Source organism: Chiloscyllium plagiosum, chromosome 6, assembly GCF_004010195.1.
Source record: "Chiloscyllium plagiosum isolate BGI_BamShark_2017 chromosome 6, ASM401019v2, whole genome shotgun sequence".
Taxonomy (NCBI): domain Eukaryota; kingdom Metazoa; phylum Chordata; class Chondrichthyes; order Orectolobiformes; family Hemiscylliidae; genus Chiloscyllium; species Chiloscyllium plagiosum.
This window is the reverse complement of record NC_057715.1, coordinates 96,712,324-96,737,219: the sequence shown is the minus strand read 5'-3', so window position 1 is coordinate 96,737,219 and position 24,896 is coordinate 96,712,324. Positions and strand designations below refer to the sequence as shown.

General features: G+C 41.3%; 1 protein-coding gene across 7 annotated transcripts in view; it reads left to right on the top strand.

The window, feature by feature from the left end:
* The window catches only part of fam168a (family with sequence similarity 168 member A), a 76,849-nt gene that overhangs the window by 6,295 nt on the left and 45,658 nt on the right, over positions 1 to 24,896 (top strand). For 4 of the 7 annotated variants that reach the window (XM_043692190.1, XM_043692189.1, XM_043692187.1 and 1 more), the window contains exon 2: positions 14,050 to 14,130. In XM_043692190.1, the coding sequence (XP_043548125.1) occupies positions 14,050 to 14,130 (81 nt within the window). Of the gene's footprint in view, positions 1 to 11,617; positions 11,651 to 14,049; positions 14,131 to 24,896 lie in introns of all 7 variants that reach the window. The other 3 variants (XM_043692188.1, XM_043692185.1, XM_043692184.1) reach the window with 1 other exon arrangement.

The window sequence follows — 24,896 nt, the reverse complement described above, 5'->3', positions numbered from 1 at the left end:
CAGCTCCTTTATCTGGCATCGTAAACGGCCCCTCATTAAATTAGCCAAACTGCAGTTGCCTCACAGATTGGGGGGAGTAGACCTTCCAGACATTAAAAATTACCAATGAAGCTCGCTTTTGACCTACGTAAGTGATTGGGTTTGTGGGGACCCTCTTTCAATATGGCTAGATATCGAAGTCTTCCAGGCAAGGTGCCCCTTACCAGTTTGCTGTTTGTGGACAAGGTGAGGACATTTCGGGAATATTGCCATAACCCAATAGTCATCAATACTGTTAAAGCATGGAGGGCAATTCGGCAGAGGGAATGTAATATTGGCAAAACATCTTTGTTTATACCTTTAGTGGGTATGCCGTGTTTTCAACCAGGTATGATAGATTCAGGATTTAAACGTTGGGCAGCTAGTGGTATGTCTTGCATAGGTGATTTATTTGAGGGAGATGTAATTATGTCCTTCGATCAGTTAGTACGGAAGTACGAGTTACCTAATCGAGACCTCTTTCGTTTTTTTCAAGTTAGGGATTTTATTCAAAAAAGGACCACACTTTTGACTGATCCCTACAAATATGACATAGAAAGAGGTGTACTAAGGGCTAAGAGTGCACTCCCTGTCAGTACTCTATATCAATTGGGGGGGGTGCCACCTCAGATGAGTCTGATCGACTCTGCAAGATGTGGGAAAGAGAGCTAGGTGTTGAATTTTCTGAGGCATGGGAGGATATTTGGGAGAATGCAAGGAAGATATCAATTTGCAATAGGACCCATGCTTTACAGTTGAAGATTCTCCACAGGGTCCACTTAGCCCCAGACCATTTGTCAAAATTTAAACCAGGGGTATCTTCAGCATGCCCCAAGTGCAAGGTCTGTACGGGTACTCTTACCCATTGTCTTTGGTCTTGTGACAGGTTTCAAACATATTGGAGCGCTGTGGTGGGTGCAATGGAGAGGATTTTAGGTGTAGGGGTGGAGAAGGATCCTATTTCGCTCCTTCTGGGCCTACCCATTGTATTTCCTGCGCATAAGGGAAAGTCTTTTCAATATTCTTACATTCTGTGCAAGGAAGAATATCTTGCTAGTTTGGATATCAGAAACCCCCCCAGGGCCTGTCGGGTTGGCGGAAGATTGTTATGGAGCATATTCCCCTGGATTTTCTCACAAATACGGTACACCACAAAACTGAGAATTCTTACAAGACATGGCAACCCTTTTTGAAATACCTGGACACAGATTTATCTGCCACACTAACAAGGGCTTTTATATAGCCGTAACGATTGTGTTTCATGAGTCCAATGTCCAGGGAGGAGGAACTCTGAATGTATGGGTGTTTTGTTTGGCTGGGCTGAGTTATTACTATTTATTTGTTTGTTGTTAGCTATTTATTTAGTTAGTTAGCTAGTTGAGGTTTTTTAATTTTATACTTCTCTATAAATGTTTATACATTCGTATAGGAGGGTGGGTTGGGGAATAAAATTTTTTATTATTTGGGTTTAGTTTTGTACTATTTTTGTACTGTTTTGAATTGCATTGTTTGTATTTGTTATAATATTTAAAAATCTATTTTTTCTTACTAAAAATATATTATATAAAAATAATTGCTGAATTCATTATGGTTGTATCATAAAGATTATCTTCTTAAAATAGTCAGGGGAATACTAGACACATTGGCTCTGCGGGTATGTCTCAACAGTTTTACCCAGAGACCTACTGTTGATTAGTTTTCAGTTATGACTAATCGCCTGTGTTCAGGAGCATTTAGCATAGTAACAGCTTCTTGATTTGATTCCTTGACAAGTGGATATAGCTTTGTGTTGATGGACAATATAGGAGAATCATCCAGCCTATACCTTACTTCATGGTTTGTTCTAAAAAGTTGTCTGTTACACACCACTCTCCCTTGATTTTAATATTCCCAAATTTGTTAGATACGGGAAAAGTTTCATCAGTCTGTGAAGTAGCAAGTATAAGGGAGGGTGGCAGAAAACAGGTAACCATAAGCCAGTTAATTTTATAAGTTATGATGGTGTACTTAGAATTGATCCTTCAAGAGTTTACCTTTGGTTTTACAAGTACTCAGTTATAATGAGGCCAAAGCAGCACGATTTTATGACAGGACGATTATTTTTAATCAATTTATTGGAATTCTTTGAAGGAGTAACCTGTGCTGTCGATAAAAGAAAACTTATTGATGTACTGTACTTAGATTTCCTGAGGGCATTTGATCAGGTTCCATATTAAAGGACATTGCTGCAAAGTAGGAGTTCATTGGGCGGCACGGTGGCTCAGTGGTTAGCACTGTTGCCCCTCAGGGTCCCAAGGGTCCAAGTTCAATTCCCACCTCGGGCGACTGTCTGTGCGGGGCTTGCACGTTTTCCCCGTGTCTGCGTGCGTTTTCTCCGGGTGCTCCGGTTTCCCCTCTGAGTCCAAAAATGTGCAGGTCAGGTGAATCGGCCATGCTAAATTGCCCATAGCGTTAGGTGCCATTAGTCAGAGGGAAATAATGGGTCTGGGTGAGTTACTTTTCGGAGGGTCGGTGTGGACTGGTTTGGCCGAAGGGCCTGTTTCCACACCGTAAGGAATCTAATCATTTTTTTTTGTGAAAGGTATCATACTAGTATGGTCGCAGGATCGGCTAGCTGGCAGAACAAAACCTGCATAAATAGCTTTTCTCTAGAGTGTCACATTTGGGGTCTGTGCTAGGCCTGCTACTTGTTACACTTTATATCAGTGACTATGAGGGAGGCACAAGCATGATTAAATTACAGATGAAAGATAGGAAAGCATGTTATGAAGATGGCAGCAAGGATGCAGATTAATATAGATTGAGAGTGGACAAAATTCTGGAAGATAAAGTATGTTGGGGAAAGTGGTCACGTTTGGCAGAATGAAAATGCAATGTATTACTTGAATTTGGAATGACTGGCATCTGCGGTACGAAAGGATTGAGGTGTTTGAATACATAAATCACAAAAGATCAGTGTGCAGGCTCAGCAAGTGATTGATTAATATGTGGATTAAATAATGCTAATTATTACAGGAGGAATTGAATATGAAAGTTATGGTTTGGTTGCACAGGACACTGGCGAGATAATCTTTCATACCACTTCTGGTGCATTGTGTGCATTTTTGATCTCCAGGAAGGATGCAAATGCATTGGAGGTGGTCTAGAGGAGGTTACTAGATTAATGGGTGGAATGGTTTCTGCTGGTTTCCTCCCACAGTCCAAAACTATGCAGGTTAGTTAGATTGGCCATGGTAAACGAGGCATTATGGGGACAGGATAGAGGGATGGAATGATCTTTTGAGGATTAGTGTGAATAGTTTGGATGCAGCAGATTTTGTCAGGTGTGTCCAGGAAGGACTCCTGACTGAATATGTGGGTAGGCCGATTCGAGGGGAGACCATATTGTATTTGGTGCTCAGCAACGAAACAGGTTAGGTGTGAGATCTCTCGGTGGGAGAGCATTTTGGTGTTAGTGATCACGACTCTCTGACCTTCACTATAGTCTTGGAGACGGATAGGAGCAGATGGTATGGGAAGGTAGTTAGTAGGGGGAGGAGGAATTACAGTGCTATTAGGCAGGAACTGTGGAGCATAAATTGGGAGCAGATATTCTCAGGGAAATGCACGACAGAAATTTGGAGGTTGTTTAGGGAACACTTGCGAATGCTGGATAGGTTTATCTCACTGAGGCAAGGAAGGAATAGCGGGGTGGAGGAACCTTAGATGACAAGAGATGTGAAACGTCTAGTTAAGAGGAACAAAGAAGCTTGCTTAAGGTTGAGGAGGCAAGGATCAGACAGGGCTCTAGAGGGTTACATGGTAGCCAGGAAGGAACTGAAAAACGGAGTTAGGAGAACTAGAAGGGGGCATGAAATAGTCTTGGCGGGTAAGATTAAGGAATACCCCAAGGCTTTCTACATTTGTGAGGAGCAAGAGGATGGTTAGAGTGAGATTAGGGCTAATCAGATAGTGGAGGGAACTTGTTCCTGGAGTCGGAGGAGGTAGGGGAGGTCCTTTACTGAATACTGAAGCAAAAAGTATGCATTGTGTGAGGGGCCTTGACGTTTGTGAGGACAGCGTGAAACAAGTTGATATGCTCAAACAGGTTGATAAGGAGGAGAATGTGCTGGAAATTTTGAAAAACATGAGGATGGATAAGTCCCCTGGATCAGATGGGATATACCCAAGGTTACTACAGGAAGTGAGGGAAGAGATTGCTGGGCTTTTGGTGATGATCTTTGCGTTGTCACTGTCCACTGGAGTAGTATCAGATGATTGGAGAGTGGCAAATGTTATTCCCTTGTTCAAGAAAGGGAATAGAAATAACCCCAGGAATTATAGACCAGTCAGTCTTATGTCTGTTGTGGACAAATTTTTCAAGAGGATTCTGAGAGATTTATGATTACTTGGAAAAGCAGAGCTTGATTAGCTCAGCTTTAACCAGGGGAGGTTATGCCTGAGGCCTTTTTTGAATTATTTGAGGATGTGACAAAACACATTGAAGGTAGAGCAGTGGATGTGGTGCATATGGACTTCAACAAGGCATTTGATTAGGTTCCCCATGGTAGGCTCATTCAGAAAGTAAGGAGGGAAATTTTGGCTGTCTGGATACAGAATTGGCAGGTTCGTAGAAGACGGAGGGTGGTAGTAGATGGAATGTATTCGGCCTGGAGCTCGGTGAGCAGTGGTGTTCCTCAGTGAAATGTTCTGGGACCTCTGCTGTTTGTGATTCTTATAAATGACTTGGATGAGGAAGTGGAAAGGTGGTTAGTAAGTTTACTGATGACATGAAGGTTGGTGGCGTTGTGGATAGTGTGAAGGGCTATTGCATGTTGCACTGATACATTGACATGCAGATGGAATTCAACCTGGTAAAGTGTGAAGTGATTCATTTTGAACGGTCGAATTTGAATGCACATTACAGGGTTAAATGCAGGATTCTTGGCAGTGGGGAGGAATAGAGGGATTTTGGGGTCCGTGTTCATAGAGCCTTCAAAGTTGCTACCCAAGTTGATAGGGTTGTTAAGAAGGCCTATGGTGTGTTGACTTTTATTAGTAAAAGGATTGATTTAAGATCCGTACAGTTATGCTGCAGCTCAATAAATCCTTGATTAGACTACACTTGGAATATTGTGTTCAGTTCTGGTTGTCTCATTATAGAAAGAATGTGGAAGCTTTAGAGAAGGTGCAGAGGAGATTTATCAGGATGCTGCCTGGACTGGAGCTCATGTCTTATGAAGAAAGGTTGAAGGAGCTAGGGCTTTTCTCATTGGAGTGAACAAGGATGAGAGGTGACTTGATAGAGGTGTCCAAGGTGGTAAGGGGCATAGACAGAGTGGATAGCCAGAGACTTTTTCCCAGGGCGGAAATGGCTATCATGAGGGGGCATAAGGTGATTGGAGGAAGGTTTAGGGGAGATGTCAGAGGTAGGTTCTTTACACAGAGTGGTGAGTGTGTGAATCACTGCCAGCAGTGGTGGTAGGGACATGGATGTTAGTAAAATGTAGGGTATGTAGGTTAGTTTTATCTTAAAGTAGAATTAAAAGGTTGGCACAACATCAAGGGCCGAAAGAGCCTGTACTGTGCTGTACAATTCTGTTTTATGATTAGGATGGATTCTTTCCTCACTATGACAAATCTCCTGCTCCTGCTGACCTACAGTAGCTGCAGAGATAGTGGTACATTGGTTTTGATCGTTGAAAACTTGTTAGATTCGAGAGGTTTCCAAGGATTGAAAGGTGGTAAACAACCACACTATGCCAGAAAGAAGTGTGAAGACTAGTGTTTGAATTCCTGTTAACCTATTGTTTGTAGAGAAAAAGCTGCAAATTCTTATATGCCCTCGTAATAAGGCCCTTTGAAAGTCAAATGATTAGGCCAAGGTGATTTCTGAAAAGGAAATTGATTGACAAATCTATTGAGTTTTTTGAAGATTTAACTACTAGGTTGGATAAAGAAATGAATTTGGATTTTCAAAGGATTAAGATACTCCACAAGTGTCTATTACACAAAATTAGGACTCATGGGACTGTGGTAAGAAATTAGTGTGAATTGATTTATTTGTAAACAGAAAACAGGAGGAGTAACCAGGACATTTGATTTGACAAGCTGCAGTTAGAATGCTGCTCAGGTGGCTATTTTCAATATCAGTGAAAGGCTTAGACAGCAGGACTGAGTAATCTGTCAGGACAATGTAAAGTTATGTGGGAGAGTATGCAGTGTGGGGGAGAGTAAGCAGTGTTGAGAAGGGTGCCGAGGAATATAAACTGGACTGATTGGGTGTTTGGGCAAGTCCATAGCAGATGGACTGCAATGTAGCCAATGCAAGGGCGTTCACTTTGGGATGAAAATAAAACGGCAAAATATTTTGTCAGAATTAAGTGTTTGCATTCAACTGTACCTGAGTCCCCTTATAAAGGAATCCCAAACCTAACATGTGGACATAATAAGTAATTAGGAAGGCAACCTTTAAGTTAGTTTTTGGTAGATGAGAGAAGGTAAAAGGAGGTTTGAGAATCCTTTCCACTGAGGGTGATAGGAATCTGGAGCTAGCTAATTAAAAGAGTGGTTAAGTTAGAAACTCTTGTAACATTTAAGCAGTATTTAGGTATTCACTTCTATAGCCATAGCCTCAAGGGCCTATGGCTCAAAAGCTGGAAAAATGGGATTGCTGTGGTTAGACCCTTTCTGATTGCCTTATTGATTGAATGAGCTGAATGGTCTAGGAGTCTGTCTTACTACAATGGTACAGGGCCTTTGTGAGGATGCACTTGTGTACTTTTTTAGTTTCCTTAGCTAAGGAAGAACATATTTGCCCGAGAGAGAATGGAATGAAGGTTTGTCAGATTGGTTCCTGGGATAAGGTGATTGTTTGTGAGAAGAGATCAAATAAACTACACTTACATAATTCCTGAAGTTCAGAGTGAGGGATGATCTAACTGAATCAGAAAATACTTGATGTGACGGTGTAAATGCTGAGAAATGTTGCCACTAGCTAGTGAATCTCGATGTGTAGCTACTGACGCAGAACATGAGGTTGACTATTGAAGACCAAGATGGAAAAATGTCTTCATTTAATTTGTTGTGAATCTCTTGAGTTATCTTTGAAATAACTGTGGAGTATCTGGTTATTTTGTACTTTAGTATCAAAGCATTTCAAATATCTGAAAACTAACTTTCTTTGGCAAACTATCCAATGGGCTAAGTCGAAGTTTAAATTTCTGTCCATTGCACAAAAGTGAGAAAACTGCTATGTATAGAATCATAGAGATGTAGAGCACGGAAACAGACCTTTTAGTCCAACTCGTCTATGGCGACCAGATATCCTAACCTAATCTGGTCCCATTTGCCAGCACTTAGCCCATATCTCTCTCAGCCCTTCCTATTCATATACCCATCCAGATGCCTTTTAAATGCTGTATTTGTACCAGCCTCTGCCACTTCCTCTGGCAAATCATTCCATACACACACCATCCTCTGTGTGAAAAAGTTGCACCTTATATCCCTTTTAAATCTTTCCCCTCTCACCCTAAACCTATGCCTTCTAGTTCTGGACTCCCCCACTCCAGGGCAAAGACGTTGTCTATTTACCCTACCCATGCCGCTCATGATTTTATAAACTTTTGTAAGGTCACCCCTGAGCCTCCAATGCTCTAAGGAGAACAGTCCCAGCCTATTCAGCCTCTCCCTGTAGCTCAAATCCTCCAACCCGGCAACATGCTGTAAATCTTTTCTGAACCTTCTCAAATTTCACATCACCTTTCTGATAGGAGCGAGATCAGAATTGCACATTCTACTCCAAAACTGGCCTAACCAATGTCCTGTACAGCCACAACATGACCTCCAACTTCCTGCCACAGGCAATGGTCTGTGTGGAGTTTGCACATTCTCCGTGTCTGCATGGGTTTCCTCTGGGTGCTCCGGTTTCCTCCCACAGTCCAAAAATGTGCAGCTTAGGTGAATTGGCCATGCTAAATTGTCTGTAGTGTTAGGTGAAGGGGTAAATGTAGGGGAATGGGTCTGGGTGGGTTGCTCTTTGGAGGGTCAGTCTGGACTTGTTGGGCAGAAGAGCCTGTTTCCACATTGTAGGGAATCTAATCTAATATAATCAGGTTATATTTGGAAGGACTAGCTTTCGGAGTGCTGCTCCTTCATCAGTCTCAAATTGACCTCTTTCCTCACGATTTCCATGGGGTGTTCCCCCCCAACCTTACTAGTTTAAATTCTCCTGAACAGCTCCGACAAATCTTTCTGCCAGTATGTTAGTCCCCTTCCAATTCCGGCAATTCGTCCTTCTTATACATGTTACTTCTACCCCAGAAGAGATTCCAATGATCCAAAAATGTAAACCCTTCTCCCCTGCACAAGCTCCTCAGCCATGCATTCATGGGCTCTATCCTCCTAATCCTATCCTCACTAGCTTGTAGCACCAGGAATAATCCTGATATTACTATCTCGAGGATCTCTTTGTTAATTCCAGCCGAACTTTCTATATTCTCACTTCAGAATCTCATCCTTTTCCCTTCCTTTGTCATTAGTTGCAATGCGTACAACAACCTCCTGGTCCCTCTCCCCTTTGAGAACATTCTGTACCCTCCTAGATATTCTTAATCCTGGCACCAAGGAGGCACATGTATGTACAACCTTCAGTGCAAGATAATTTTCTATGCTGATGAATTTAATTTATCTGATGGCATTCAGCTGTGGGCATTTGGAATGTGTGGCTCAAGCAGATCTGTTTCTAGTATCTAAAGTATTTGTAGCTTGGTGTTAATGTGCTGAGAATGTAAAAACAGTTTATATAAAAAAAGGATTTATGTGGATCCAATTGACTTGTTCCTGGGAACTGAGTAATTAGCATTCCGGTGAAGAAGTGGTTACTATGGCAGTAGCTATCAGAGCAATATAGTTGATGCAAGTTAAGTCCGTGTAAAGTTGCCTAAGCCAGGGGTAACATATTTTGAATCTTTTTTTTGTTGCTTTGAATTTTAATCATCTTTACCTGAACACACACACGCGCACACACACTATTGGCTTTAATTTTATGTATGGACATTGTGTGCATTGCACACAGGCTAAATTTAACAAGAATCATTTATGCTGATTTTATGTCTTAAGAAAATGTTGCGAGGAGAATGCAAAACCTTTGTTAGTTTTAGCTACAGATAAGTAGAAATGTTCTTTTATACAAGACAAATGAAGTTCACATATCCAAAATGGCTTGTAAATTACAATACAGCACCAGCAACTTTATCCCTTGAAACTCATAGCCTTGTAAGTGCAACATAGTTAATGCCTCAGATGCCTAACTTATAGCTACAAAAAAAATTTGAAAGGTGCTAGCATAACTGTTTAAGGAATTCTGTATGGTAGTTGGGCCTTTATGGAAGGAAACCTGCCATGGATTGGAGTATGGTGAAAGAACTCTGAATGAGCCATGGATAAACTAAAAGGTGGACATTGGAAAGGATTTGTATTTCAGAAAACAGATGGAAATGGGAGTAGTGTGTAACTGGATAGTATCTTTTTTGTCTTTATTTTATCTCCAGAGTTGGAGTACTGGAGCAGTACAGCTGATTGAAAATAGTCCAGAATGGGTTCTTGATTAGTAAAGAGATCATGGCTTATGGGAGAAGGCAGGAGAATGAGGTTGGGAAACATATCATCCATGATTGAATGACAGAGCAGTTTCAATGGGCTGAATGTCCTGATTCTGCTCCTCTTATGGAGTCAGAGTTGCACACCATAGAAACCGATCCTTTGGTCCAACTTGTCCATGTCTACCAAGTTTCCAAACTAAACTAGACCCATTTGCCTGTGTTTGCCCTATATCCCTTCAAATGATCGATCTTTGTGGGTGCAGCAGTCAGTTGTCAATACAAGATTCTTCCTTCCACTTTAAGGAGCTTGAAGTTCTTTAATGTGGTCTGAGAAAATTGAGGGTATATTTTTCGTTTTAAAGACAGTTTGCAGTGATATTACAGTTTTACATCACTTTGATAAGTTTTCAGCAATCACAAAAACATTTTACAATCAGTGGGTTAATTTTGAAGTGCAGCCACTTCTTGAACAAAAAAGAAACAACTAGTTGCATGTATAATTCTCATAAATATCAATGAGACAAGGTGTCTAATTATTTTGCTGTTAATTGAGGAGTGAATGTTGACCAAAACACCAACAGCCTTTGAATAGTGTTGCTAAATCTTTTAATACCCACCTGAATGGGGAGATGCAACCTTATTTAATATTCGATTGAAAGGCAGTGACACTTGCATTGCATTGCTTTCTTGGTAATAAACTTAGGATCAACCTAGGTTACATGCTGAAACTTCCAAGGCAAGTATGCTAGAAACTTAGGTCAGATGACAGCCTAAGATGCTTGGTGGTAGCAGAGTATTTGGACTAGATGTAATCTTCTGTGAATCAGCTGATGTGAAAAATAATATCCAGGAAATCTACCAAAGAAAAGACCAAATTGAGCATATCAAATGCCCAGTAGATCAGAATAATCGGCTAATTTGGATAATTATTAGGTGCATAACTGAATCAAATCTTAAATTAATTGTTGGCAGCAATTTCCAGATTTTCTAAAATTGATTGTATTCAAATAATTATGCATTGTAATCAATTATTTACTTAATATTAGAAATCACTGATCTACCAACTTTGATTCATAGAGGTTAGGTTTTAGAGGTTTAAATTGCAAGTGCTGTCTATGGACAATGAGCTGAACCCTTTAGATTTAGATTTATGAACTTGAGACAGATTTGAGGTAAATTAAGCAAATGCACTAATGAGGTCTTTGGTTAAACTAGATGATGAACATCAAAATCAAGGTAATACACAGAAAAATTGCATGATGATTCCTGGCAATTATTTCATTTCACACAACAAAATCTCTGCAAGTTTTATGTAATGTATTGTTTGTATCTTTTGTGAAATCATTCCATTTAAGAGTAAAATTAGAAAGCATGTCCTTTATAAAGGATACTGGAAAACATCTTCTGCCTTTCGGCTACCCCCACCTCCTTATTCAACAAAGTAGATGCATGGTGAACTGAAAATTTAAAGAGTGAGATTGATTAGATTTTTGCAAGATAAAGATATGTACTGATCAAACTTGATGCAATCAAAAGTTTGAATAAGCTTAAATGACCTAACTGTTTGAGAGAGTTTTTGAGAGTTATGAAATAGAATGAAGTGGTTGAGTAATAACAGTTGCTTTGCCAAGTAGAGATTTATGTTTCTGAATCGTTTTGACTTGCACTCATGAGGACAACTTTGCCAATTTGAAATAATCACAGCAATTTATACTAGAGAAGAAAAGGATACTGATGATTTGGCAAATTGAGTGTGATTAGCTAAGGAATGTCAACAAGAAAACAACATGGAACAATAACTGTTCTGAAGTAAGGTCACCTGACCATGAAACGTTAAATCTGATTTCTCTCCACTGATGCTGTCAGACCTGCTGAGCTTTTCCAGTAATTTTTTTTTCTGTCTCTGATTTTCAGCATCTTCATTTCTTTCGGTTTTTATGGCATGATAAGGGATCCCTTGTTCCTGAGTAATGTTTTAAAAAGGGCTCAGCATTTCACCATATTCCTTTTATTTTCAGACAATGGGTTCCTGCATATGAATATTTCTTACGGCAAGTATAAATGAATCATGTTATGGGTTTGACTGATTACACTAACAAACAATTTAAGATAATTAAATTCAACAATTGGGATTGCACTCCATCTTTGTGGTGCAGTGGTAGATTCCCTACCCCTGACTGGGAGGCCTGGATTGATGTCCCACCTGCTCCAGAGGTGTGTAATAACATCTCTAAATAGGTTGAGAAAAATATTTCAACAATGCTGTTGGATCGCAACTCAGTAGACACTGTGATTTGGGTTTTGCAAGTGTGGAGTGGTTGAGTACAGCCTGTTCTCTGCCTGTTTCAAATAATTCTGTGTGACTGGCTGAGTAGCCTCCTGTGCTGTAAATGATCATAAGGATGGATAGATTTTGATCTTAGGGAATCAAAGGATATGTGGAGCAGATAGAGAAGTGGAACTGAGACTGAAAATTAGTTGTGATTGTATTGAATGATGCAAGCTCAAGGGACACAATAGATTATTTCTGCTTCCATTTCTTATGGTTTTAGAGCAAGACTGAGTGTGAGAACCAATTTAAATTTCTTTATATTGTTGGAAATAAAGTATATTCAAAGAATCCACAGAAGGCCAGTTAGTCTGTTAGGTAAAGAATCCCTGGAGGCTTGACAATAAGCATTGCCATCTGGATACAATTCTACTTTGTTTATGCGCAAGAATTACAATTAAGCACTTGAGATATCCTAAAGAAATGACAGAATCATATCTAAATGGCTGCTTAAACAAAAGCGAAATGTGATGTCACAAGAGCAGTTGGGTAATTGCTGAGTATTTATCTCTTGTGTCTGAAGTACTGCTTATAAGCTTTGTATAATTAATATTTCTAAAACTTAATTGCATTACTTCATAGATTTAACGAGATTTGGTTGTTTTCCCAACACAAAAAATTTTTCTAGTTTATACACAAGTAGAAGCAGGGGCCGAATTTCGGTTTTGTTAAGATTTCTCTGATATGCTCAGATCTGTGGTTTGCACATCCTACAAGGTGTTAGAAATCCTAGCTGCTCTTGGCAGTCTGGATGATGGTGTATACAGGATGTACCTGTGACTGGAACAACTCAAGCTCCAGGTCTTGAAGCTTGAGCAGAGCTGCGGGCACTACAATGCATTCAAAGGGCTGAGAGGTTTGTGGATAGCACATTTCAGGATTTAGTCACTTAGTATCTTTGGCAGGGTGGGCAGAGAGAGAATGGTCCTCTACCAGGAGGATAAAGAGGCCCTGGTAGGTAGAAATCAAATCCCTCAAGTGAGTCTTGCTTGCTGACTGTTTTTTGCCTTTGGAAAGTAGTGCAAGTGATAGTTCATATATAGAGGTGAACCAGAGCCAAGGCTATGGCACTGGAGCGAAGGAAGAAGCTTTCCCTGCCAATCGATCAGATCATGGCTGATCTGCCCCAGGCCTCAACTCTTTCGTGCTAGCTCAGCATAAATGTTAACTCCCTGATATTTCAAAAATCTACTTACCTTTAAGTACTTTCAATGACTTAGCCTTCACTACGCTCTGGGGTAAGAAATTCCCTCACATTTCAATTTTAACTGAATGTCCCTTATTCTTTAACTGTGTTCCCTAGTTTGAGATTTCCCCACTTGTGGAAATATCAACTAAACATCTACCCTGTCAAGTCCACTCAGAATCTTAAGTGTTTCATTGAGATCATTCATGATTCTTGTAAACTGTAAAGAATCAATGCCTAATCTGTTTAGCCATTTTTGATAAGTCATCCCTTGGATCCCCAGGACACAGCCTAGTAAATCTCTGAACAAACTCTAATGCCAGTATATCATTTTTTTTAAATGCAGGAGAGTTATCAGGTTGTGGTCTGTGATGGAAAGTCTGATCTATAAGGAATGATTTAATTGCCTGGCCTGTTTTCATGAGCAGTGAGGACCTGATAGGTGTATAAGATTGATGGATATGGATAGAGTGGACAAGAAGGCATTTTTCCATTTGTAGGGGAGTCACTAACTGGGGGCATAGATTTAAGCTGAGGTAGAAAGCTAAGACTTGAGAAATGTTCCCAGTGAGGGTAGTAGAAGTCTAGAACTTAGTGCCTGAAAGAGTGCTTGAGTCAGAAACACTTGTGACATTTCAAGAGTATTTAGGGATAGTTTATCAGCCCCATGTGAATGGGGGGGAGGGGGGGGGTGAAGAAAGAAATGTAGAGCTTCCACTCTTAGAGATACTGCGTGCATACTTCCGATAACGTGCGAAAAGCTGATGTGTTAGAATGGCACAAGTCTGCAAATTGTTTTCAGGTGGAAAGTTACCTAATGCATGCTTAAGTGATGCATTGTATTTGATTTGGAAAACAAAGCCTTTCCCTTTTTGTCACTTTGTTTGTGTTAACTGTTAGTTGACTATCAGTTTTACTTTCTGTTTCCTTTCCAGGTTATCCAGCAGGTTATCCAACCACTGCTCCTGCCTATACTGCTAATATGTATGCTAGTGGCAGTCCTGGATATCCTCCAGGTAGGCTTTCACAGTTTATTTTATTTGAGCTTAATGTATTTTAAAACTGATTCTTGTGAATTATAAATCTACATAATGAATTATAATTTCTTGACCACTTATTATTCAGCATATGCAGCTATTTCCGGTTGGACAGAAACTGATATTTGGGTTTTAAGTTGGATTCATACGATAAGAAACTAACACAGATTTGGGATAGTTGGGGAAGTGGGAATCCTATGATGGCAAAACTGAGAAAAGAGGGAAAAATATTTGTTTTTTATATTGAAATTGCTATCGCAAACATTCAGGAATAAATCAAACTTTGGATTCATTTATTGTAAATCTTTAATTTTTCAGTTCATTCAGAGAATACAGTGGAAGTTTATGAAATAGGCAAACTAATTTTATCATTGTCCAAAAAAGAAAATTTGTTTAACCATGACATGTACATTTTATACTTTAGATGTGAGAGAACATTTCTACTGATGTGTAAAATGGACTGTCAAAGGAATTGCTTCCTGCTTGTTTTGTAACCTTCAACCCCAGTCTCCCTCACTAGTTTCCACATGTTAAATCACATTTTCCTAGTACCAGTACAGACAATCTATATAGTGGCTCAAGCAGAAGTGTTTTAGTAACACGCACATGTGCTATGAAAACCATAAGCATTAGTCTCTATTAATGGTTTAATTTCCCCATCTGACGTTAAGGGCCACAGTGATGAGTTTGAAAACTATAGAAAGGTGTGGGGTCTAGGAGGAATTGCCATGGGTTTCACAACATTGTAATATGATATCTAAATCCTATCAGATTGTCATTACAGGCACATTCATTTTGTTGAGATGAATAAATTCAATGTTAACCAAGGCTAAGTAGCATTCTGAGTTGCAAGCTTCTGGCTTTGAGTCCAACTCAGCATTAAAGTCTAAGCTGACACTACTGCAGTACTGAAGGAGTGTTGGATTGTTGGAGCTGCCGTCCTTTAGGGGGGGGAGAGCCCTTGTCCCTGCCCCTGCTCTTGCCGCCACCACCAGGGGGGGACCCCGTCCCTGCTCTTGCCGCCACCGCCGGGTGGGGACCCCATCCCTGCTCTTGCCACCACCGCCGGTGGGGGACCCCGTCCCTGCTCTTTCCACTGCCATGGGAACCTGTCCCTAATCTTGCTGCTGCAGTGGGAACCCTGTCAATGCTGTTGCCACCACAGTGGGGACCTGTCCCTCTTCTTGTCGCTGTCGTGGGAACCCTGTGTCTGCTGTTGGCGCCACCGCTGGAATCCTGTCCCTGCTGTTGATGCTGCAGGAGCCCTGTCTCTGCTGTTGGCGCCGCCACGGGAACACTGTCTCCGCTGTTGCCGCCGCTGCCGGGGGGACCCTGTCCCTGCTCTTGCCACCACCGCTGGGGGGACCCTGTCCCTGCTCTTGCCACCACCACCGAGGGGTGAGCCTGTCCCTGCTCTTGCTGCTGCCACAGGAACCCTGTCCCTGCTGTTGCTGCCACCTCCGGGGGGACCCTGTCCCTGCTCTTGCCACCACCTCTGGGGGGGGCCCTGTCCTTGCTCTTACCACCACCTCCGGAGAGACCCTGTCCCTGCTCTTGCCACCACCACCAGGGGGACCCTGTCTCTGCTCTTGTTGCCGCCGTGGGAACACTGTCCCTGCTCTTGCCACCATGACGGGATCCCTGTCCCTGCTGTTGCCACCACCGCCAGGGTGGACCCTGTCCCTGCTCTTGCCACCGGAATGCTATCCCTGCTCTTGCCACCACCACCAGGGGGTGAGCCTGTCCCTGCTCTTGCTGCTGCCACGGGAACCCTGTCCCTGCTCTTGCCGCCTTGGGTACACTGTCCCTGCTCTTGCCACCATCACCGGGGGGTGGGGTGGGGGAGCCTGTCCCTGCTCTTGCCTCCACCGCTAGTGGGGACCCTGTCCCTGCTCTTGCTGCCACCACGGGACCCCTGTCCCTGCTCTTGCCGCCACCTCTGGGGGGAGGCCTGTCCCTGCTGTTGCCGCCATAGCCTGGGAGGACCCTGTCCCTGCAGTCGCCACCACAGTGGGGACCTGTCCTTACTCTCGCCGCCACCGCCAGCACCCTGATCAATTATTTGAGCTAAGTACTCCCCACCTGTCTTCTTCAGATAATCAAGGTTCTTCTGTATGGTGCATCAATTTATAAAGGGTTACTTAGGAAAGTTCAAAGAATATGTTTAGTGTTTTTGTTTTTAAAATCGTGTAAATGTCAGAAGGTATTTCTGAGGCATAATGATTAAAGCTAAGTTTTAAAGTTCTTCATCGTGGCTCATTTGTTACAGATGGGAATAATTTTTAAAGTTTTTTAAAATTACCTTCCATTTTGAAATAGAAAATTCCATTGTAGCTAACTCTGTGAAATTCTTACCTGGTTTATTATATTCCTGATGGAAATCCAGACTTTAAGGGTGCCTCTGCATTGAGTTAGAATCTGCTGCAATAATGGTTTGTAAAATATTTGGCACCATGGTTATTCCCTTTTTTTTTTAAGGTCCCCTGAAGGAGGAAGAAAGCTTATTCATTAAAACTTTGATAGATGTGATAGGAATGTTCTAGACATAAGGAAGTTGAGGAGACCAGTTTCCACAGATGTTGAGATGAATGATCCTGGTTGTTCTGTCGACAGTGATTCAGAATCGAAAATTGGCCAGGAAGTCGAGGGAATGCTCACTCATGTAGTTCCTTTCATTGTAACAGGCTGGCCATTGTTTAATGACCTTTTTTGCAAAACGATAGTTGTGGCAAGTAGCACATGTGCTAACATTACTGTTATTATGGTAAAGCTAAGAGCGCTTTGTTCTGAACCATTTGTTGTGAGAGAATAACTGTTTCCTTAAGTTATATTCGGTATGAGAGTTGCATTCAATCTAATTTCTGATTTGTTAGAAAATATATCTGCTTAGATATTTAGAGAGAATAAAATCTGACACATGGCAGCATATCCAGTAAAGTATTTATAAATATTTTTTTCGTTATATGAATCAACATTTATTGTAAATCAAGTTTAAAAGGCACCTGGATGGATGTATGAACAGAAGGGTTAACAGGGGTATGAGTCAAGTGCTGGCAAACGGCATTAGATTAATTTAGGATATTTGGTCAGCATGGATGAGTTGGACTGAAAGGTCTGTTTCCATGCTGTACGTCTCTATGACTCATTATTACCTTTACTAACATAAATTAAAGAAAATTTACTGGAAGACACTGATTTTGAAACCAGGACCAAAATTGGCAGTGCAACTGAACATGCTTGGTGGTATTGCAATTCAGAATATCTCAACAGTTTGGTCATTATCGCATTCATTGAAGAAAGTGGTTCTTAAAATAGCAAATCATCAATTAGTAATTCATGTATCCTGAATAGATATGAAAATGCAAATTTAAATGATTGTGAAGTGTTGGGATAGGGACTTTATTGGTTCAATATGAAAACCTGTTGCTTCCCAAAACCCCTGAACAAGAACTTGACAGCTGTTTACAGGAAAAGAAATTTCACGGCAGAAATGAACAAGAACAGGAGAAATCTTAAGTTCAAGGGAATTGTTTATTGAAGTAGAGGCTAATTATACCATCACATATGTCTGCTTTAGGCTTTAAGAATTGCACGATTCTTGTACAGAGTTATAGAGATGTACAGTGCAGAAACAGACCATACAGTCCAAATTATCCATCCAAACCAGATATCCTAAAATAATCTAGTCCCATTTGCCAGCACTAAGCCCATATCTCTCTCAACCTTTCCGATTCATATACCCATCCAGATGCCTTTGAAATGTTATAATTGTTCTAGCCTCCACCGCTACCTCCTGGCAGCTCATTCCATACCTGCACCACCCTCTGTGTGAAAACGTTGCTCCTTGGATCCTTTTTAAATCTTTCCCTACTCACCTTTAATCTGTACTCCAAGGTCTCTTTGCTCAGCAACGCACCCCAGAATCTTACTATTAAGTGTATAAGTCCTGCCCTGATTTGCCTTTCTGAAAAGCAGCACCTCACATTTACCTAAACTAAACTCCATCTGTCACTCAGATTACAGATTACATTACAGTGTGGAAACAGGCCCTTCGGCCCAACAAGTCCACACCGACCCGCCGAAGCGAAACCCACCCATACCCCTACATTTACCCCTTACCTAACACTACGGGCAATTTAGCATGGCCAATTCACCTGACCCTGCACATCTTTTGGACTGTGGGAGGAAACCGGAGCACCCGGAGGAAACCCACGCAGACACGGGGAGAACGTGCAAACTCCACACAGTCAGTCGCCTGAGGCGGGAATTGAACCCGGGTCTCAAGCGCTGTGAGGCAGCAGTGCTAACCACTGTGCCACCGTGCCGCCCACAAACTCCTTGACTCACTGGCCCATCTGATAAGATGCCGTTGTATTCTGAGGCAACCTTTTTCACTGTCCACTACACCTCCAATTCTGATGTCATCTGCAAACTTACTAGCTATGCCTCCTATGTTTATCTCCAAATTATTTTATATTAATGGTGAAAAGCAGTGGACCCAGCACCAATCCTTGTGGCACACTGCTGATCACAGGCCTTCAGTCTGAAAAGCAATCCTCTACAACCACCTTCTGTCTCTACCTTTGAGCCAATTCTGTGTCCAAGTAGCTAGTTCTCCCTCTATTTCATGAGATCTAACCTTGCAACCTAGTCTACCATGAGGAACCTCTTCAAATTCCTTACTGAAGTCTGTGTAGAACACGTCCACTGCTCTGCTCTGATTTATCCTCTTTGCTTCAAAAAAACTCAATCAAGTTAGTGAGACATGATTTCCCGTGCACAAAGCCATGTTGACTATCCTTAATCTGTCCTTGCCTTTCCAAATATGTGCAAATCCTGTCTCTTAGGATCCCTTCCAATAACTTGCCCACCACTGATGTCAGTCTCACCAGTCTATCGTTCCCTGGCTTTTCCATACCACCTTTCTAAATAGTGACACCATGTTATGCCAACCTCCAGTTTTCCGGCACCTCGCTTGTGGCTGTCGATCATACAAATATCTCAGTATGGGTCCCAACAATCACTTCACTAACTTCTCTGAGTTCTAGGGTACACCTGATCCTGATCCGAGATGCTGCATCTCCTCCTCTGTAATATAGATACTTTTCAAGATATCACTATTTATTATGTTCCCATTTCTGGTTTATACTATGATCCTCCAAAATGTTTTCCCTTCATTGGACTTGGTCAGATATAACAATATTGTAGTCTCAGTCCAAATTACATTTTACCTCCAAACCATGCACCACCCTGACTTGGAACTGCATTGCCATTATTTGAATAGTGCTACGTCAGCATCTTGGAACCTCTATCCTAACAGCATTGTGGGTGCCCTTTCACCCAAGGACTGCAGAGGCACTCATTTTATTTAGGCAACTAGAGATGGGCAAAAAATGCTAGCAAGTGATGCCTTTCATTGCATGAATGAATTTTATTTTTAAAAGTTAGACTTTTATTAAATTTAAAATATTGTTGCAAATGTATCTCCCAGCTTCATGCTGCTAAGTAGAATCACTTTATTATTGGCACTACCAAAGCAATCTGTTCTGGCAGGACTGAAAAAAAAGACTGCGAATGCTATAAATCGGAAACAAAAACAGAAATTGCTGGGTAAGCGCAGGTCTGGCAGCATCTGTGGAGAGAAATCAGATTCCTGTTTCGGGACCCTTCCTCAGAACTAATGGTAGCTAGGAAAATGTTGGTTATATGCAAAATAAGGGTAGGGGGATAGGGTAAGGAGTAAACAATAGGTATAGAGCCCAAAGAGAGAGAAGTATCATTGGACAACCAAAGGAGTCAGTAATGATCTGGCTTGGAGAGTGAAAAGCTGTTAATGGGGACAGTTGTTCACCCTCCGAGCCAGATCATTATCAACTCCTTTGTCGAACTGTTCTTCGCTCTCCTTGGACTCTTATCTCTACCTATTGTTTGCTCCTTACCACTCTCCTCTCCACCTCCTGCATATAAGCCAACATTGTCTAGATTAGAGTGGTGCTGGAAAAGCATAGCAGATCAGGCAGCATCCGAGGAGCAGGAAAATCGATGTTTCGGGCAAAAGCCCTTCATCAGGAATAGAAACAGGGTGCCTGTAGAGTGGAGAGATAAATCAGAGGGGAGTGGGAATGGGGAGAAAGTAGCATAGAAGTACAATGGGTGAATGGGGGTGGGGATGAAGGTGATAGGTCAGAGAGGATGGTGGAGTGGACAGGTGGAAAGGAAGATAGGCAGATAGGACAGGTCATGAGGGCGGTGCTGAGCTCGAAGGTTGGAGCTGGGGTGAGGTGGAGGAAGGAAATTAGGAAACTGGTGAAATCCACATTGATGCCATGGGGTCGAAGTGTTCCGACCTATAAACCAACATTTCCTAGCTACCATCAGTTCTGAGAAAAGGTTGCTGGACCTGAAACGTTAACTCTGATTTGCCACCACAGATGCTGCCAGACCTGAGTTTTTCCAGCAATTTCTGTTTTTGTTCTGCCAGGAGTTAATTTCCTTGGAATTTCTACAAAATCCCTGAGTACGTAAATACATAAAGGTATTTTCTGATGTGGGCCAATAATCCAAACTCTATTCTGGAGTATTCAGCTCCGCTGTCCCCCAAACTACCTTCTTTTTGAAAAATAATGTTCTATTTACACATTGTGTGGTGGGATTTAGCTCAGTTTTCTGTCTTGCTGCAGATTAGATTTGCAGTAATTGGGCTCCACGTACAGACATTGTAATAATAATGTGTGTAAGCTTCACTGCATCTGTCATGCTGTATGATTTTCATATGGCAATTAAAGGTGCATTCTGGTGTAGACTAAAGTACCGATATCTGGTGGCCTACAAAACTACCCTAAATCTGATTACGTTCAGTGTCTTTGTTTGAGTTTCTTTAAATAGTTAATGTTTTCTTTTGTGCTATATAAGCTGAACAATGGATTTACAGTGTTGACCATGAAATCAAACTCCTTTTAATGGAAAGTATATGAATGTAGTTATCAGTTTTTGATAAAATAATGATATTAATCTGGGTAATTTCAATAGAAGAAACAATTATGAAGTTATGATGTTAATACACCTAAATAATCAAATGAAACACAATCACGTCCAAGTCTGTTAACAGATTAAGGATATAATCAAATTACATATTCCAAATAGGTTTTGAAAGTATGATGTTTAAGAAGCCATTTTTTCTGTTCCAGTGGTGCAGTTGGCTACGTGGACTGTTCTTTCAAATCTATTGTGAATTTGAATATAGCCCAGTTTAATAGTTTGGAACTATTTTCAGCTATATGATTATAAGAATTTGGGCTGTCATTACCTATGTATACTTACAATGAACTCATTACCTCCAATTAGTTGGATTACTGATCCTTGATACTTTTTAAATTCATTCATGGGGTAAGGGCGTCACTGGCTAGGCTAGTGCTTATTGCCCATCCCTAATTACCCAGAGTGTAGTTAAGAGTCAACAGCATTGATGTGGATCTGGAGTCACATGTAGGCTAGACCTTAGTAAGCCGTTTCTTTTCAAAAGGATGTTAGTGAACCAGATAAGTTTTTCTGCCAGATGACAATGTATTCATGGTCGTCATTAGAGTATTAATTCCAGATTTTCTGTATCGGATTCAAATTCTGCCACCTGTCTTTGTCTGAGTGTCTGGATTAACTGTTCAATGATAATATGATTAGGCGGTTCCCCTCCCCTAATCTGACATTGATACTGTCCAGTGTTGATACTTTTTCTCAACGAGACGCATTCTTCAAAAGAAATCTTGTAGAAGAGTGTTTTAATAATGTAAGCTTTGCTCATTAATAATACTTGTGTTCTAATATTTACAATATTAGGGGTATAGTTCCCATTCTCCTTTGTGAATGTCCATGCAATTAAAAGTAACTGTGTGTTTTGGAGATACATTGACAATTTGCACCTTCCCCATAATAGTATGGTGATAACAAACATATGAGTTGTTCTCACATTAATGGACTTCTGGTAAATATTGGCAAAAATCTGAGGTTGCCTAGCCTTTTTGTTAAAGGAATATCTTGCATTTATGTTTTTACAGCCATTGAAGTGCTTTGCAGTGAATTAAGTGCTTTTAAAGTGCAATTACTGTTGCAATGTTAGAAATATTAGTTGCCATTAAAAGGCCTGTTGTCTGTGTGTCTTTGAAATAAAGTATTACTTGAAGTAGTTTCTCTCCCAAGGGTCTATTGTTGGGCCCCTCCTATTGTCAACATGCTGCTTAAAGTGGTATCATCTAAAAGTACAGCATAGTTTACACAAATCACACTCATCACTGTAACCTTCAACTCCTGTCATCACCTCTGCTTTAACTAAATCATGAGACTATTTATGCGACATTCACTGTTACCTGAGCAGAAATTCTGATATTTGCCAGACTGTACCATTGCTTTCATTCTCCACCCAAATCTTCTCTTCAACTACCAATTCCTATTTCACCTCTGCAGCATTGCCATCTTTATTGCTAATTCAGTTCATCTACTACTGAATGCTTTTGTTTCCTTTGTACTCTATATTGTAACAGATCCCTCACTAATCTCCCACATTTCTACATGCTCCATAAATTTCAGGTGATCTGAAACTCATGTGTCTTAATTCACACCAAGTCTCAATCATCTGTCATCCCTGTGCTCACTGACTTACTGATCCTGGTCAAGCTAGATGTCTCTTCCAACAACAACAGTCTATATTTTTTATCCACATCTCATGACAAATAAAAAGAAGCCGATATTTGTATTACTCATTTAACATACAGAAGAGCCCCCAAGGCTCTTCAGAAAAGTACTATAAAACCAAATTACACCAAACCATATAAGGAGACTTAGGTCAGAAAATCAAAAGCTTGATGAGAGGCTTCAAGAAGTGCGTTAAAGGAGGAAAATGAGTTAAAGGCTCAGAAATATAGCAGGAGAGAATCTTTCCCCATACTTGCAGCTGGGGAACATTCTTGTAAATCTCGTTTGTGTGCTGTCTAGAGCAGTTGTTTACATCCTGTAATGTGGTGACTTGGTCTGTGTACACGACCAGCTATTGGCTGATCAATGCCTCATCCCTGCTGTTGTGTTCAATATCTCATTCAATGAAGGAAAGCATCCTATATGCGGCCTTTATCACTTTATCTAACAGTCACAGAGAATCCTGGAGATGTACAGCATAGAAGCCGACCTTTCAATACAACTTGTCCATGTCAACCAGATATTTTAAATTAATCTTGCCTCAATTAGCAGCACTTGGCCCATATCCCTCTAAACCCTTCCGATGCGTATACCCGTCCAGGTGCCTTTGAAATTTGTAATTGTTCAAGCCTCTACCACTTCCTCTGACAGCTCATTTCATACATTCGCCACCCTCTGCGTGAATAGGTTGTTTCTTGGATGCTTTTTAAGTCGTTCCCCCCTCACCTTAAACCTATGCCCTCTAGTTCTGGACTACCCCCTTCCAGGGAAAAGACTTGTCTATTTTATAAACTTCTATAAGGTCACCCCTCAGCCTCCGAAGCTCCAGGGAAAACAGCCCCAGCCTATTCAGCCTCTCCCTGCAGCACAAATCCTCCAACCCTGGCAACACCCTTGTAAATCTTTTCTGAACCCTTTCAAGTTTCACAACATCCTTCCGATAGGAGGGAAACCAAAATTGCACACAATATTGCAAAAGTAGCCGAACTAATGTCCCGTACAGCCGCAACGTGACCTCCTAAGTCCTATGCTCTGACCAATAAAGAAAACCATCCTTCACTATCCTATCTAGCTGCAAATCCACTTTCAAGGACCTGTGACCCTGCACTTCATTCAGCAACACTCCCAGGACCTTACCATTAAGGTATATGCGTTCTGCCCTGATTTGTCTTTCTTTTATCCAAATTAAACTCCACCTGCCACTTGCCCATTGGCCCATCTGATCAAAATGCCATTGTACTTTGAAGTAACCTCCTTCACTGTCTACTACACCTCCAATTTTGGTGTTATCTGCAAACTCACTAACTATACCTGCTATGTTCAGACCCAAATCATTTATATAAATGCAGTAGACCCAGCACCAATCCTTGTGGCACACTGCTGGTCACAGGCCTCAGATGCTCTGTCTTCTACCTTTGAGCCAGTTCGGTATCCAAAAGGCTAGTTGAATCTAATCTTGCTAACTAGTCTACCATGAGGAAACTTGTCGAATGCCTTGCTGAAGTACATATAGATCATGTCCACCATGCTGCCCTGTTCAATCATCTTTGTTACTTCTTCAAAAAACTCAATCAAGTTAGTGTGACATGATTTCTCTCACACAAAGCCATGTTGACTATCCCTAATCAGTCCTTGCCTTTCCAAATACATGTAAATCCTGTCTCTCAGGATTCCTTCCAACAACTTGCCCACCACCGACGTCAGGCTCACCGGTCTATAGTTCTCTGGCTTTTCCTCACCACCTTCCTCAAATAGTGGTACCACATTAGCCAACCTCCAGTCTTCCGGCACCTGACCTATGACTATCAATGATACAAATATCTCAGCAAGGGGTCCAGCAATCCCTTCCCTAGCTTCCCAGAGAGTTCTGGGATGCACCTGATCAAGTCCTGGGGATTTGTTCACTTTTATGTGTTTTAAGACATCCAGCACCACCACCTTTATAATTGGGATATTATTCAAGATGCTGTCTATTTCCCCCCCATTCTATATCGTCCATGTCCTTCTCCACAGTAAACACTGATGCAAAATACTTGTTATTATCTCTCGCGGCTCCTCAG